General features: G+C 48.1%; 2 protein-coding genes across 2 annotated transcripts in view; one reads left to right on the forward strand and one right to left on the reverse strand.

The window, feature by feature from the left end:
• Positions 1–932, reverse strand: part of LOC119391018 (AP-2 complex subunit mu) — a 93,506-nt gene extending 92,574 nt beyond the window's left edge. The window contains exon 1 of the mRNA XM_037658724.2: positions 810–932. The gene's annotated coding sequence lies outside the window, so the exon portion shown is untranslated. The remainder of the gene's footprint in view (positions 1–809) is intronic.
• A 205-nt stretch (positions 933–1,137) lies between these two features.
• Positions 1,138–17,798, forward strand: part of LOC119391019 (60S ribosomal protein L22) — a 33,281-nt gene continuing 16,620 nt past the window's right edge. The window contains exons 1-3 of the mRNA XM_037658725.2: positions 1,138–1,197; positions 1,406–1,537; positions 3,940–4,061. Of these exons, the coding sequence (XP_037514653.1) occupies positions 1,189–1,197; positions 1,406–1,537; positions 3,940–4,061 (263 nt within the window). The 5' untranslated portion in view covers positions 1,138–1,188. The remainder of the gene's footprint in view (positions 1,198–1,405; positions 1,538–3,939; positions 4,062–17,798) is intronic.

The raw sequence follows: 17,798 nt of genomic DNA on the forward strand, positions 1-17,798 counted from the left end.
ACAAAGCTTAAAACAGAATGCGGATCGTGTACCTGGTTTAGCTGCAAGTAATGGGTTGGAGAACAGTTTCGCGAGTACACATATCAGTTGCAGCTTGCACGCATTCCAAAGCTGCACAGCAAGTTTCGACATGTGGAGGTGGGGTCAGAGTAAAGTGCTCTCGGCCAGCATAACCACAGTGCACGCACACTGTTCCTGCAGCGCCCAGTCGACCTGTCGTTCACATAGCGGGCCCTTTTCACGAGACCTCACAAGTGGGAAAGCGAAACCGCGTATCCTAAAGCGAACTCGTTCTCGGCCTCCCGTGTTTTCGTTTCAGAGGTGTCTTTTTTTTTTTTCGAAGCACAAAGCAGCACGCGAGTGCGTGGCCAGGCGGTCACAAGTGCAGAGAATGCCGTGCCCGTACACACGTTCTGTACGTGCCTTCATTCGCCAGCGAAGTGTAAACCGCGGCACAAATGCCGTTCGCACGTGAGCCCTGGCTCAACTAGGCCGGTGGGCGGCACCGGCTCGTATGCTGAGACGCCCCCCTCCGCAGCATGCACCGAGGTTTCTTTAGCGGTTTCCAGGCGAGCACTTGATCGACTAGCTTCGCCCGATGAAGGGGGGCGCGCTTTGAGTGAGTAAATCGCGAAGAAACGAGGACCCAGAGCCAAGGAAGAAGCCTCCGGGCGAGCGCCATCGATTGAACCGCCGCCGCCATAGTTTCTTCGGCCGCCGGTTTTTTGCATCAGGCACCGCCTAGCCACGATCAGCCAGTGGCGGTGTTTCACGCGCTCGCATTCGAGCAAAGTTTGAGCAGCACTTGCCTGTCAACACGGCTACCCAGAACTGGCGATTTCGGCCAGCATTCCTCGTCCGACGACTGCCGCGATGCACAGCTCGCCCCACTAATAACTGCTTCTCGACATTTACCGAGTCCACAGTGGTCGCATAAGGCCAGCAACATCACCAGAAAAAGGGCGGAGGCGCTGTAAACATCATACTATTTTGTCTACATTTATTTAGTTGTAGTTAGACACAAACAATTATTTGCAAACGACTTTAACAAGTATTTGTAAACAAAAGAGTGAAGAATATTTATTATATTTTAATTAGTGATATTACGGGCGAGTACCACGTGAGTAGTACGTTGTCGCGAGTGGCATTCCCGTCCGGCAGCCTTTCTCAGCGTGCTCACCAACGGAGATGGCCGTGGTAAGTAAGGGTTCGCCTCAAAATCGGGCACTTTTTGCGCTGTATTTGCTCGATGCGTGCCTCTGTTCGTCTTATGCGCGAGCATTTTGTGTCCTCTGCGCGATATTCGAGGCAGGCATAGCCGAGCAACGTGATCCGCCGAGAGGCGTGTGTCGGACCACGTTGTCCTCCACGCTAGTCCTAATCATCACGCGATCGCTCCTCGCAGACCCAGCCGGCGAAGAACGTCAAGCGGCCCGCCAAGGCCAAGTCCAAAGGCAAGAAGAAGAAAGTGCAGACCAAGTTCGTCATCGACTGCACGCATCCCGTCGAAGATGGCATAATGAAAGTGGCAGAATTCGTAAGTCTCGATTGATTTCGCCTCTGCGGTATTGAGTATAGCAAGTGCGATCGCTGGCGCATATGTGCGCTCGTCGAGAAGCGCCCATAAACCTCAGTGTAGAACTGGTCCTGCAGGCAGCACTGCGCGACAGGTGTACAGCCGCATTTTACAGCCCTAACTCCCACTGCAGAGTTGTTCTTCGGGAAGCGGGTGGAGAGATCACCGTAGCTCAGGCTTACAGCTCTCACGTACGGGCGCTTTTGATTGTGATGATCAAGAATGCTACAAACTAATCCGTGTCGAGTTTGTCGCAGACCTGGTCACAGTGGTGCTGCATTTTCGACACCCTTCCAAGTGACCCTGCTTGTTTCACACGTTGGGTTCAGGTGTAGGTTGCACAGCCAGTGCAACCTGCAAAACCTTTTTGATTGCGACTCGTGTGGCGAACTACACTCACGAGCACGAATTGCCCGGTACAGCATCGCTAAGGAATGACGAGACTTGCGACGTGGATTCAGTGATTAAGCTACAATGCAGTGCCACGTTGCTGAGTTGCATAACTTCATGGCAGGTAGAGATTGGCATTAGTTCTGAGCAACCGGCGAAAGAAGGGGAATTCTTTTTTTTTTTTTCGGGGGCTTGTTTCTTTGTTAGACACAACCAAACGAGTCCAGAGACAATTGGTCGAAGAAAAGCATGGGGGGACATAAATTGTCTGTAACGACGTAACTTGAAATTGACTAAAGTGTATGCAAAATGTCATTACAGGATGACTCGCACTATACATAACTTGCAACTACGTCACACCGCACAACTTTGGGATACGATTTTGCGACATGCGCCGCCATTACCGAGCACATGGCAGCAGACGACACACTCGGGTTGTGCGGTTCTCGTAATTCCCGTCAACGCTGCACATCGCAACGGCGATTTGTGCGATATTTGGCTTTTGCACGAGAAGTGTAAATCAATAATAAAAAAAGACCAGAAGCAGGGACTTACTGTTTGCCAAACGCGATTACAAACCCGTGCGACCGCACGAAAGAGCTGTCCAAGAAGTGGAGCACATGGCTTATGCGCGCATAAACAGAAAGGACCCCAGACGCTGCACAACGTTTATGTGTGCGGGTGTCACTTCATAACAGGCAAGTTATGCTTCCGAATCTCCTCACCTTTTCGCCGAGTGTATCACCATGGAGTTATGCGCAAGGTCAATTTTTGTCAAAACGTGAAGCACCGAATTGAACACAGCGATCGCGCCTTGGTTTTCGGGAGGCACTCTTAGCTCTTCGATGAAACGAACCCCGACTGGGCCCCAAACATGTTATTGGGCCATGGTGTTATGCAGCAATCAGCGACGAAATCTGTGCAGTTTGAGCGCGCCGCAAAATGCAGGCGGCGAAGAGCGCCGCTGTAGGTGAAGTTGTTTCAATCTTTACGTGCGACACCACTGACGACACTGCAGGCTGCATAATGTCCTGAACGATTCTCGTTCGTCATAAGCGCAAGGCAAACGATCCAAACACTCGCACTACGCCAACCGATGCGCCCACGAACGTAAACACAGCACGGTCACTGAGACGTATGTGCTCGGTGATGGCGGGCGGAAGACAGGAACTGACGTCACTTGCAAGTTATGTATACAGTTGCTAATTCTTGGGCCACACGCTCCGCTGTTCGTGTTTTTTGACACCGACAGTACAGCTGGGTGAAAAGGAGTCTCCCTCTTCTTGGGACGATTATCGCTATTCTTTACCACGCTGTAACAAGATTGATTATTACAGCGAAAGCTGTTATGAGATCATTTCACCGGCCGTTTTTGGCGCCGTAGTTGTCCGCCGCCGGTGTCCGTAACCAGTATCGCTCGAAATAAGAAAAAAATTCCAGGATGGAACGAGGTTCGAACCTGGGCCCTCTGCGTGGGAGCCCAGTATTCAACCTCTGAGCCATGCCGGTGCTTGAAACTGCTTTGCAAAAAGGTCCTATGCAGGCTTCATGTCGGGAAGGAACCACATTAGCATATGCAATATAGCGTAGTATAAGAGTAAAATAAGCACCAAGTGTCGCACAACGCGAATTCTGTAACCAGGCGTCACGCAATGCGAATTGCGCAACGAGTAGGTTGTTGAATGCTTCCAACCCATTACAAAAGGCTCTGCCATAATTCTTCATCGTCATCAGGCACAGCATCAACGAAGTGCGCTGAATCAGGCACAGCATCAACAATTAGGCTGAATCACGAGATCGTGCACCTTACAGGCCAGCTTGTGAATGGCATTTTAAAATGATGTGCTGCGTCATTGGCATATTTGGAGTCCATAGATCAGACTGGTCGTTGCCTGAGCGATGGCATCATTTAGCAGCTAGACGAGTGAGTGTGTGTTCAACTGATATGCTGATGGAGGCCCTAATTTGTGCAGGACAGCTATTTGCGTGAACGCATCAAGTACAATGGCAAGACCAACAATCTCTCCGGGGTGATCACAGTGGACAAGGACAAGAACAAGGTCACTGTCACCGCTGAGGTTCCCTTCTCCAAAAGGTGAGTCTGCACAGCATAGACCGCAGCTGCAATAGTCCCTCAACGCTGAAGGGCCCAACAACGTTGGCCAAATTAGTGGGGACACCAAAGAAAAAAAGGGTTGCATTATTGAAATACACAGCTATCCTTTCACATGTACAGCCTAATGGGCCCTGCAGCACTTGGCTAAGCAAGCAATCAGCAAATGACCTCACAATTGGAATTTATTGCCTCACAAATAGGCTGCAAAATTTTCAAACCCGTCAAGTATGAGCTGAGTTACAGGGATTTGTCCAAAGGCAAGACAACTGCGCATATTGCACATTTTTTATACGATTACGTTGTCCTGCGCCAAGCTGCTCCTAAAGCATAAAAATTGCATAAATTGTGCCGAACTCCTTAAAAAGAACCTCAAAAGTAAGAATTTTGATGCTCACGTGAGCTTCAGCGTGGCACCAGGGACACTAAGAAAATGAGACGTTCTTAGAACACATAGACGTGCCCAAGCGTGTTTCTTCTATGCACCTTTCTGATTAATGCTGTTGCCATAATCTCCTCTGGGTTTTTGTAAATACAGTAATACCTCGTTAACGCAGAAGTAGTAAAAACCAGATGAAATTTTGAGATAAGCAAAGTTGCACAAATTCCATTGAGCAGTCGAGTTCTATCTGAAAACGTTATCACTACAGACCAGTTTCTTAACAGGAGTGCCTAACTGGCTCTTTCTAAAGGTTTTAAAGAAAAATAATGACATACTAAAGCTATTAACCAGCTGTCTTTTTCGGCAATGCCTTTTTATTTAATGCAGAAAGACTAAGGCTGGGCTGCCTCTCAGTAACACTTGTACCCAGCAAAGCTTTCTCGCGTTGCTTAAAACATCGCATGTGGCGATCGTACACACCACTGCACCCAACTTTATTTTGTATCAAGCGAAGCATGTTTCTTGTTTCGGCTGATGTCGTCACCCCTTGAGTAGCTGGGTCGACGCTGCCGCTATCGCTGTGCATGACGCCACGTTGTTTCGCTTAGAGGGGCCCTGCAACACTTTTCGAGCATGCTCAAAAAGCACTGCCGATCGGTAGTCGAGGCTCCCGAGAACACGCGAGCCAAATATTATAGCGATGCGCACGGCCTGGAATTTACAATAAATTCTCAAATTCAGCTGAAAATCGCTCCCTCTTCTCTCGACAAATGATGTATTAGTCCGCAAAATATGACGCGATTGTCGGCAGTTCCACCATTGGCTGATGTTATAATCACGGTAACACCCTCATTATTACTTTCTTTGTTAATTTTGAGTTCAATAAGTAGATAATATGTATGTTTATATTATGTTATCGCGTTAAAAACACCGAACAAACATTAATATTAGCACTTCCGGTCTCACCGACAGCTCGTCTGCTCGTAGTTGCGTGGTTCCGTTTTCTTCGCCATGCGCAGTGCCGAAAACGTGAATATTTCTGTGCTTTTGACCATCGCCGGTTGCCGTTCAGAGTGGCAGCCGTTCGAGTGTTGCCTCGTCAGCTGAGAACTGCATCGTCGGCACGTTCTCACGACCGACCGAGGCACGGGCGCAGCGTGTCTCCGATAACAATGCTGGCGTCCGGTAATGGCGGCGCTTCGGGGTCGTCTGCCAGTGTCGTCTTACGAGGCGGTGTATCGGAGTATGGGCCGAAACCGATCTCAGCTGTCATTCGTTCCAAACGAGCGCGCACGTTTGCTTCCATGGTTGGCAGAGCGATGAAAACACTACGGCGTTCGAGGTGCACACCCAACATTACCAAACCGACGCGCAGTTTTCAAGCACGCGCGATACACAGTGCGATCGACTCCGCTCGACGAGAACGGCGCAAGCTGACCGGAAGTGGCGGCACAGACCACGTGGTTGCGCCCAGACGTCAGAGAGAAAAAAATGAAGAAAAAAACTCCGCCGGCGCTCTTGGGCAGAGCCTCGCTCCTCTGCGCTCCCTCCGTCGACTCGCTGCCTAGCTTTCCGCACGCTCGCGGCGTTGAGTTGAGGGAGAAAGCTGCGGAACGTGATCTCTATAATTTGGTAACACCACTTAGACTTGACGGATTCGAAAAATTTTTGCGGCATATGACTCGTGAAGAGTCATACGTCAATAATGAGACTATTCCAATATAACTAAGAAAGGTGTTGCAGGGCCCCTTTAAGGGCAGGTCGAAAAGTCTCGGTTTTCTGGGAAAAAAAAAAACATTTTTTTTTTTTTTTTTAGCTGTATTGGCATTCTTGGCCTATAATCTTTTATTTTTGAAAATATCAAGCTGAAATTCGCACGAGAAGTTATCTAAAAAGGCTTCCAAGTGAGCAGCGGTGACGCGAGAAATGCGCAAAAGTCGCGAAAAATGGTGTTTGCGTCCTTCTGTTGCGAAAATGACGCGATGCCCGCCATTTGCAATCCTGCCCACATGCAGCGTAAGCTGTCTTCTCCACAATCTGTCAGGGTTTAGTCTCGTATCTTCACGCAGAATAAACAAAAAACGTGAAGAACAACGCGTACGTCGAGCGTTTTGAATTTCGCAGCCCGAGGCCGCCATTGGACGGCGACGGTCAAACGCTGCGGTCAAGCTGTTCTGCGTTTGTTCTGTATTTTCGTGCCATGGCAAGCCCTAAAAAGCGCAGTTCTGATGTTCGAAAGTTCAGGACTCGCCACAAGTATCGAGGGAAACTGCGTCGGACGCTTCCCAAAGCGACAGCGGTGGACGATGCTCCGATATCGGATAGGCCTAATGCCGACACCTAACCCCGCGACAGTGGTTGTGAAATTGACGCTGCTGTGGAATTTATCAGTGCATCCCAAAAGAAGATTGAATTCTTTGAGAGTGAGCCTAGACCGGTAGGTGCTCCTACAGTCAACACAATGCTTTGAGAAATTGGCGCGCTCACGGCACTTGTGGCGGGTTCGGCATGCCCAACGTGCCGCGAACGGAAGCTCAGCATCCGAGAGGCGGCTGGAAAGCGCAAAGGGCTTTTGGCATTCCTCGAACTGTGTTGTGAAAATTCCGATTGCCCCGAGTCTACGCTTTCGTCCACGCACACGTCGAGGCGGATTGTGGCCCAATTTGATGTAAATAGTGATTTTGCTGATAAATGCCAACTTCTCAAACTTTCAAACTTGTTTTTCTCATTTTTTTTTGCGACAATTTCACGTTTTGCGGGCAGCTTTTTATAAACTTATATTTATTGTATACAGTATAACCTCATTACAACAGACCTTCATAGTGAAGAGGATTTTGGTCTGTTGTAAAGGTAGTATGTAAAATCCAAGTACTGTTACAGCAGACTTTTATGTAAACGTTGAATGGGTCTGTTATAACCGGAGAGAATTAGGAGTCACAAACATGGTCTTGTTTTTAACTGGGGACAAAAAAATTCATTTTTTGGAAAATCGCATTTTCAGTTTCTGTAGCCTATTTTCTATCAGATTCCAAGATATCTTCACTGAATACTACGTAGAAGTGCTATAATTTTTTTTTTTTTTTTTGCATCTGCTAATTTGACGAAACTGGACGAATTTGACGAAAATTACGGAAATAGCAAAAAAAAAAGCGTTTTTCAAAGTTACAGATCGGCAACGGCACAACCGAGCGCCACCATTTCGGGCTCGTCGTAAACAGCATTTCTCCATGTTCAAGTTCTCTGTTTCAGCTAGCTCCTCCATTCAGTAACAAGCGTACAAAAAGCACGTTTGAAGTTTAAGGCCTCCGATTGGCTGCTTCTGCCGTGATGCTCGCTTCGGGATCGTCATCTGCTGCTTGTACGTCGCGAGGTCGTGGCTGTCGAAAATTGCGCTACTTAGTGACGCGTTCGCACTCATTCTGTGCTCACGGGTCGACGATAATTTAGAACGCTTTAGTTTGGCAGCTGCAAGCGGAAGCTCAATGATCAGATTACGATAGCGCGCCGCACTCATCGCGAAAATCGTGGCCGTGCGTAGAACATCGCAGACGTGCGACTGTAATAGCGTTGGCTCGTTGGACCCGCCGTTAGAGATTCTTCTTATCAGCACTTCGGAGCTAGACCACCGCGGGAAACTCTTTGTACTAGCAATCAAGCATGACTTACTTTGAAACATTGGGCACCGCGGCCACGCACATCGCAACCGCGCTTTCTACTCGATGTCGTGGCTAGGCCTAACTGTGCTCACGGTGCCGATGTACGAGACAAATCCGAACTTTGCGGGCAAGAACATCGCGCTAGCGGACATGCGACAGCGAAGAAGCCGCAATATTCTTCATCGCAAGCAACGAATCGCATCGCCCGCTGGCTCCTCAAAACCGCGGATGGGCGTCTTGCGCATCGGCAGCGGACCCCCTGGCCAAGCTCGCCGCACAGCGACCGCTCGGAGAAGCGGTGGCAGTGGCTAGCAATTTCGTGCATCAGCGTCCCAAAACGCAACACCGAGCACGCTGCGTGCCGATTTTTTGTCGCTACGGCTAGGCATAGTTGATCATTGACAGACCGGATGTCGGCGGCCTTCATTCTTAAAGGCCAACTCGGGCGATTTTTCGAGGTCCATGGATCTCAATAAAATTCGCTGGGTACGTTCCTTTTCACGTTCCCGTTATTTATGCCAAATTACAACCTGGAGACATACGCAGATTCATTGCAAATGAATTTTATTCATTGCCCCAACTCTCCCCACCTCGCTTCCTAAAATTATTGGCAACATTGGGTGCGTGACGTCATTTTTGTTAAGCGGAAGTGACGGAACCGAGGGGCCCCTAGAGCGTCTGCTATCCGCAAGGCAACAATCGGGAGTGTTCGGCGAGCACTTCGTTGGCTGGGCGTGTGAATTTCAATTCCTTGTGGTAGTGCGTGCGATGGGTGGCAAGTGGTGTCGCGTTGTGGGCTGCACACGATTCTCCGTTGGCAGTCACGAAACACTCGCACCTATCGATTACCCTGCGTCTCTATATTAGAGAGTTGTAGCTAGCAATGCCGGTTTACCGCCAGGAAAGTACGGTAATACCGTACCGGCTAAAGAATGCACGTGCGTGAACACCACGGAAACACTTTCCGTAGCATATATAGGGTGCACCGTGACCGGGCCTATCGGTATATATTGGCCTCGAGGCCCACCACTGGAAACGCCGGCGCCACCGTCGGCGTGACATGCTTGGCAGGATCACGTGGTCTCAGCGGCCGCGTCGGCTGCTTGTGGAGCACTGCCGCGTGCTTTGAAAACGAGTTTCAAGTCCCACATGCGCTGCGGTCTGTTCAAATTCGGAAGTTTTCTCTCATTTTCTGCTCAATTGAAACCATTGTAATAGAGTGGCTGCCTCCGAAGGCGACGAACATAGGGCTCTACCGCTCGGTGCCGCAGTGCCGTGCTTACGCAACGGAGCCCAGTGTCAGCCTGCACTGGTAACCGCGGGACAAGAAACTGCGTGAAGCATGGGTTGTAAAGCTAAGAACCGGCAAGTAGCCATCCGCTACGAGTCTTGTGTGCAACAAGCACTTCCGCGACGAAGACTTTTGCTACTGCGTCGGGCCTGCGATGTTCGGTGAGTAGCAGACAGCGCGCACTGAGACGATGGCTCGCGCGCGCTTCCCGCCGGCAAATGATGCTTATCTGCCACAGGATGGTAAAAGCGCTACCTTTTACCACGTGCGATGCCATCTCAGAACCCTCCAATGCGACCTCTTGATCTTCGGCCCCGTGCTCAGCGTCCACAAAATCGGCTGCAGATGCGCAAGTCATTGTTTAGATACGTTGAATAAAAAACGCGCAGGGTCCCTTATGCATTCGTTAAAGATGACTAGAAGGCGAAAGCCATCTTCTTCTTGTCAGTCGATGTACTGATTCTCCCGCGCCCCCCTCCAAAAGCGTTCTGCACCTAACGCGGTTTTGCACGGCCTCCGTGACCGATCACGGAGGCAATGCAAATCAACCATGACGTGTGAATACGTCATCATGTGACGTCACATTACGTGATGTCATAATGACGCTACATATTTTGGCGATCTGTGACGTCATGATGACGTCATATGGTGACATCATCACGTGATGATTATCTTTTGCATCACCGACGCGGGACGCCGACGGGCAACCTTCCCATTTGATTAGGCATGCATTGCTTCATAAGCTACATAAATTTTGCATTGCCTCCGTGATCGGCCCACCGGCTAACCCCATGTATTTTCTTGGAGCCTCATTTATTTACGTGGGAAAGATACCACCCTGTCGGCGTTAGACACGACACTGCTGCCAAAATTGCTGGGGTACACGCCAAATAATTACTATCCTGTTGTGCGGCTGCTGGTTGCTGCAATAGCCTCTATTTTATTCACCGCTATTTCAAGTTCATGTGGGTCCTAGTTCACAGCCGACGTTTGCAGAACAAGTCCGGCAGACGTTACTGTATTTTCTTTCTTTTCCTAGGCGTCGCATGCTACTACATGCTCGGTATCGTAGACTGGTTCTCCTTCCACCAGCAAACTCGAAGTGGTGAAGCTTTGGTCTATGAATTTGTTGATGACAGAGAGCGGCAAGTTCACTGGAATGCAAACGGAACGATAATTAAGGAGCATTAAAAAAAGGCGTCGCATTTGCTCACGTTTTGTGTGAGCACCAAACGAAACGAATGCGCTGAATAAAGAAACAGAAGCAGCGGCATTTGCCTGCTGAGAAGACCGATCAATACGCAGTGCGAGACAACTTGTCAAATGACATTGAAACGTACCCGAATTTAGACCAAAAAAGAAAAAAATACACTGAATCGTCGGGACGGCATATCACAAAGTTGCCATGCGCACCGAAGCCGCAGTTGTAAGGAAATTGTTTTTGAACTGCTCTGATAGCGTCCGCGCAACAGTAGTTGTTTGTGTACTCACAAATTCTAATATTTTGCGGCCTCAAGTTCACAGCGCGGTGCCAAAACGCGGTCGTAGCAAAAGCGAAACCATCAGTACGAACATACATGCAGACGCTCATACATGCAGAGGCACCGTCAGTCGTCGCGAACCCGTGCGATCGCTATCTTGAGGCTTCTTTCTGTTATGCTCCGTTTGGTTATACAGGCTGTCTACTCTAACGAGATATTTCACATAGTTTGCACTCAGCGAGTGACTACCTTTCACGCAAGAAGCCGGTTCAGGGGTCTCCAACGCGGTGACAGCGTGAAGCGGGTGCTCGGTTTTCTGCAAAGAGACAGCGGCTGTACACTATCTTGTGCTTTCAGTTCGTCGAAAATGATTATTTTGACAGTAAAGAACACAGTTCATTTCGAAAGTACTGACAGAAATGCCCTGGAGGGCTTCCGCGAGGTGTTTTTGTAGAGCGCCGGCAGCAAAACCTATGGGGAGCGCGCCGGCGGTACCCTGCTTAGCACGCAATCGAGGCGCGTCCGATAGAGGGCGACTCCGTAACTCCTCGAGGCCAATACGGTGAGCTGCGCATCGTGCGAAACAACGTAACCTAATGGTGCGAAAGGTGGCTCATACTTGGCTTATATTAAATTCCTTCGGCCGTACCAACGCGATGTTGAACACCACTATTGCCAAACTTATGCACTCTTCCCATAGCAATATTAAGATGCTTTAGTTAGTCCGCGAACTTCTCAGCGATAGCATTTTACCCGATCACGGCCCCACAAACTTGAGCTCCCTGGACAGGTGGTGCCATCTGGCGGTGGAATGTGCAACCAGGCAAGAAAAGAGCTAAACAGGTGTGTTCCACTTCATCGAAGAGGAATGGCCATTACAGTTGGCCTCCAAATGCGTTGGAATCGCAGCTGCCATTTTCCGACAGCTCAGCTTGTGCATGTGACACGGTCAGTCACACAAGATTTCCAACGGAGTCACCTTTCAACTGAGCGTCTGCTCTTCGCCGCTTTCGCAGCTTTCATACTACGCGCTGGCGGGACCGGCATGCCTTGCATGATTTCCGGTTTTGTAACCACTTATACGTCACGCGAAGACAGTATGCTCGGTTGGGTTTCGGTTTCGGTGTTGCGCTTTTTTGCTTATTTAAAATTATTCTCGAATTTGCTGAGTGTTTCTGCTATCGGACCCGTGACAGGAGCGCCTCAGGAATATAAAAGCACCATTACTTTGACATGGCCAAAAAATCTCCGGAGTTGGCCTTTAAGGGGGGAAGAGGCACTTTGACATAAAGCACCTTTTTTTTTTAAGTTAGGATGATGAAAACTTCGGTGATCATGAATTTACATGTGTAAATATCAAATATGAACTCAGTTTTTATGTAGCCGTTACGACTATTTTCTTAATTAATCATTAATTAAAATATTGTTTGATCACCTTTTTAATAAATTGGCTACTCGGATCCTGCTGAATTAAATGTCATTGCATTCTACAGTTATCAAAGAATGCAAAAGGCAAATTTTATGGTTCTAGCTTTCCTACAACAAAAGTTATGAAGCTTCAAAGTTCGCCATTCCATTACCGAGAAAATATATTTTTATTTTCTCTCTTGTAAAAATTTACGCTTTTCTATATTAACATATGACACTTTGTTGCACTCACTAAACATCCAGCTTTTCAGTAATACAATAATGATGAATAAGTGTACCAAAGCTGAGAAACACTCGTTAAAAGAATGAAAGGTGGCCAAAAAATTGAAACTGAGAAAAAAGCAAAAAACGAAACTCTGTATCTTCAAAGAGCGCTACACAAGTAAAAATGCTTTACTTTGCAAATAAATGCCTTAGAAGACACCAGGAGAGTAGTTTATCACAGTTTCCGATCGAAACGGTCCCGTAGTTAGCCGGCGATGGGTCAGAGCCCTCACACGCAGTTGCGAGCGTCCGCAGCTTGCGCTCGCTAGTGGAAGTTGCCGATAAGCTGGAGATCTTATCTTCAGTCTGCATCTGCTGTTGCGCACGATCGGCGCTAGGCAAGAACGTCGTGTCGATCCTTCTATCACGCTGCCTATCACTGACGTCGTCGAGGCGGCCGCCGACACAGGTGAAGTCGGCATTTCGACCGATGAATCACGTTCCGCCGCCATGCCGTCCTCCGCTGGATGCGCTTCTGATGCACCCGAGCCGTGATCTCGCTTTTCTTTTTTTTTAATTTATGAGTGCTGCGCAACTTTCGATATGGCTTCGCCACGATCAAAGTTACAAAACGCGGCCGAGAGCGTCGGCCTAATTCACTCCCGGCGGCTGCGGCGCACTCAGTCTAGCTTGCTTGGCGCCGTGCCAGTAAGCCGCCGCAACGTGCAGTCTTTGTTGAGGATGATCGAAAATGCCTGCTCCAATTTCTTGCCAGCTTGCGCGGGTTGGAACTTTACGGACGTAAATCGACGAGAACATCAACTTGCCGCTTTGCGTGCGCTGCAGCGGCTGCAGCAGACAGCGCGGGAGGCCCGATGAATCGGAAGGCGTTATTTAGTCACGTGGGCTCACGCGGAGTGACCTTTTTTTGGCACGGATTTTCTACGTGAATTCTGAGTGGACGGAAACAAGGGCAGCGGGATGTTCAAGAAAATGCGCGGCTCTTTCGAATGCGACCAAGATGGCTGCCGTAGGGAACGTAGAACAGCAACAGCGCGGCGCTGACTAAGCCCGTTTTTTACGCGTTCATCGCTAAAAATTTAGCTCGCTGATGGCACATGAAATGCTGTCACGGCTAAAATACTGATCTAAGACGCATGAAAATTGGCGAAGTTATGCATCAGTAGCTGCAGAATCCAAATAAGACATTTTCAAAAATTCGATTTTTTTTCTGATTTTCGGTCTCAAAGACCCGCTTCCCCCCTTAAATCGGTACGTCAATATCCGCGGTGCGCTGTTCCCGTCCCGAAAGTATGCTAAGCGATGTTTGAAGTCGGAAGTTACTGAATTAGGTATGTCCGTGGTAGAAAAGTCCGCTCTAAAGGAGTCCTGACCACCTTGCTGGCCTGACATTAGTCAATTATATCCGAATGTTCGTTGTACCAGAATCCGTTGTAAACGAAGCTCAGTCAATGGAACAAATACAAAGGTCGGCATAACGCCACAAATTGGTATGTAATATCCGAATGTCTGTTGTAAATGGATCCGTTATAACGAGGTTATACTGTAGTAACGAAACTTGGCACACGTATTCTTCAAGGCATGTAGAATGCTAATATTTACTTGAAATTGCATTATCTATAAGCATTAGTTGTGAAAATATTCGGTTACGGTTTCAAAGGAGATTGAAAATAATCAGTTACAAAGTACAATTTTTTTTCTTAGTTCCATTATCTCTGTGGAATATATGGATAGATATTAGCACTTTACAGTCTACAAAGAGTCAAATAAAATTCAACACAATACTTTCACTGAAAGTTTATAGTACATAAGAGTTCCCGCAAAAAGTGTAACATTTTGCCATTGTGTATGGCATAACTCAACAACTGTAGCAGCTCCATGAAAAGTAATGACATATTTCAAATCTGCATGCAAAACTGTACATATAACAGAATTTTCAAGTCTATATTACAAGAAATAAAAAAAGTTGTTCGAGGAGCGTCTCCCCTTAAGAAAATGGCCATACCAGCCGTAGCCCACTGCTTAGTCCAGAGAATTGGCCTTCTCTGCCAATGTTGTGACTGGAAGGGGTTCCTCTCGCACAGTGCAACCACACAATCAGCGCCGTTTTGACATCCGGAAATTTTGAGCCTCGAATCCGCTTCTTTGATTAGGGCTACCTTTCTTTGCAGCATCAGTGACTTGCTTTGCTTTGGTGGCATTATCCTCGCCACATCACGCAGCCGATGAAAAAATCCGCGTGATGTGCCTTGCGTAATTAAAATACTGAAATCACATCTCTGACGGTAAACAAAACGACGTGTACGAACTGTATTTTGCAGGGCCTGCGTACTTGTGCAAGTCTATAGCGTCACATGATGTCACACAGGGTTGCTTGACAAAGATATGCCGCTAGGTTCCAACTTCACATTTGGGAACAGTGTTGGTTTTGTCATAAGCACGGCAGCCTTGCGCGAACCTTGTGAAACTTATGACATTTTGCCGCTAGCATTTCGTGAAGCGGTTTGGCGGTGAAGTTTTTGTTCCACTCTCAGTCAAGATTTTGAGATAACCGAAAGTGGGCACGGAAATACTTAGAGATAACGGGCAATAAATACATTACACCTATGAGAAATCGTTTGGTACCGCGGAAAATTTTGACCTAGCCTATTTTTCGAGATATGCGGGTTAGATTTAAGGGGGGACGCGGGTCTTAGAATAGTAAAAAATGGACAAAAACATCAGTTTAGAAAAAACGCATTTTAGGCATGTTTGCACCCCTAAGCAGCTGCCCTCGAAATATTATCGCTGATTTCTCCCGGGAAATGGGTTAAAACTTATTTTGGAAGACTCCACAGGGAGCCGCAAAATGCATCTCACCAGGCCAAATTTCCATATTTCACAGCGCAAGACGACAACACAGTAAGGAACACAAGACATACGGAGCGCTGCGTGTGTCTTGTGTTCCTTACTGTGTTGTCGTCTTGCGCTGTGAAATATGGAAGCTAGAAACCAACTCGCCCAACATATAACCTTGAGGCCAAATCTGTTCTAACTTCCCGCGGTCGCAGCAGCCGGCTGATCGCCGCCATCTTTGGCTTGTTTTGAAGCTCTTTTCTTTGTGTGCACTTTGCGGCGATTCAAAATGGGGTCGCTCTAACAGAACGGCCGCTATCGGCACTTTTCCGAGGGGTGGTTGCAGAACACTCATTGGCCAGAGCGTGCCCCTTCTCTCGAGCCTGCCATTGGCTGGGGTAGCGGCCATTTTGTTTGTTTATTTTTGTTCTGCGCTCCCAGTGTCCATGTGCTCGTGTGTTGTGACAAGTGTCATGTTCCTCTGCTTTCGCTCGGGTTCATGTTGCCCGGGAACGCACAGTTACCTTGTTTTGTGCTGGCATGTCGGGAGATTCTCTCGTGTAAAGACATGCAAAGTGTAGGAGAGAACCGAACGCCTCGATAGCGCGCGCACGGCTGAATATGGACGCGATGCCGAGACTACTTGTCGCGACTGGAGTGGCGAATTGTACGAGAAGCTGCAGCCATCGGATGATCAGTGGCATTGGAAACCGCATTGGTATGGCATACTATCGGGACTGCCGAGTGCACGGGAAATGCGGTGACGGGAGGAGCGCTTGGCATCGCAGCGAAGCAGCGGGAGTTCAGGCCGTTGGATGTTGGTGAACGGCGGCAAGGAAAATGGCACAGACTTTATCCGCGTGGACTTATCTGTGATAAAAACTTTCTTTGGCGGGGTTCGTACAGGTTTCCAAGAGAAAAACAAGATTGTAGTTAACAGTAAATTTTATTGCACAACACAAATGATGTTGGCTTCACTTATTGCACAGTTTCACTACATTAGAAGCTGTGAGGCTCAGGGCAGGTCTTTCAGTTTTTTTATTTGTGTCTTAATGCTGTCAAGTTCATCAGTCTTAACTTTTGCAGTATTTTGCAGGCTGTTAGATTTCACTACATGTCTGATGTCCCCGGTCGCTTCTGCCTTTTCGGCAAAGCCATCAGCAGAGGTTATCAAATCAGCGACAACTGCTTCCGGTTTCTTCCTCTTCAGCTGCATACATTCAAGTTCCTCCATAATCAAGAGTCTTTGTTTGATTAGCATTTTCTTGGCCCTTTTTCTTTTTTGATTCTAAGTGTGCACCATAGTGATCCCTCACTGCGGACACAGCCAATCTGAGCTCTTTTGTTACGGCGACATTTAAAATGCCACCTGCCCTCTCCACTGAGTCACATATGGCACGCTGTGAAGTATACGACAAGCCCTTCCAAGTTCTCTATGGAGAGGGGTTTCTTGAAGGGCCAGTTGGTACATGATGCTGAGGGGAACAGCGCAAAAAACGGGACGGAGAAAGATTGAGCACACGACACAAGCGCTGACGAACAACTGTGTGTAAATTTATTACACCTGGAAATATATGGCTGAAAACAGAAAACAAGAACCATCACGTGCACAACATAGTGAAAGGCAAAAACGAATCTGTCACGAGTCAAAAAGTACAAGTTAACTGCTCAAAAACATTATCTCTTTTTCCAGGAGGGCGAGTGAAGGCTCACTAACGCTCATGTCCCCTTTCGTCTTGATATGAAAAGCCTCGTTAATTTCGCGCTCTGTCTTGTTACGATATCTTGAGAGTATCTTGCATTCATGAAAGAGCGGGGCGCAGCCGCACAAGGAGCAATGGGCTGCCAAGGTGCTGCTCGTTGAAGTCCTGAGATTATTTGCGTGCTCTCTCAGGCGGTCGTTCAAACAGCGACCGGTTTGTCCAGTATAGGACAGACCACAGGACAATGGAGATTTGGCGGTTGCCACTATACCCCCGTTCAACACTTGCTTGTCCATGGCTAAGAACAAGGAGGAACTTGACTGTTTTCCATAGCTCTTTGTAGGAGGGATGGAAGCTCAAGAGTTGGCGAATGAACTCATCCAGCCTGCTAACGCTGCTCTCAAAGAGGCGAAGAAGCTCATGCTTTAACGCTTCCAGCAATTCGGTGTACTCTGCAAGTACACATTCCCGCCAGCTGTCGCTCAGTCTTCCTGCCATAGTCAAGGTGTCTAGCACCTTCCTTAGGCCCACCAGGCACTGATCCGGCTTTGAGCACATGAGCCGTGGGTCTAGAGAGGACAGGCTTCTAACTAAAGATGACTTCAGGGGACTTCGTTCCAGTAATTTCTTTTTCACAGCTGCCAAAAATTGTTTGCACTGCATTCTGAATTGAAATGCATCCTTTGCACTAGCTTTTGAATCCTTCAGTGCTTGTTCA

Source organism: Rhipicephalus sanguineus, chromosome 4 (assembly GCF_013339695.2).
Source record: "Rhipicephalus sanguineus isolate Rsan-2018 chromosome 4, BIME_Rsan_1.4, whole genome shotgun sequence".
NCBI lineage: Eukaryota > Metazoa > Arthropoda > Arachnida > Ixodida > Ixodidae > Rhipicephalus > Rhipicephalus sanguineus.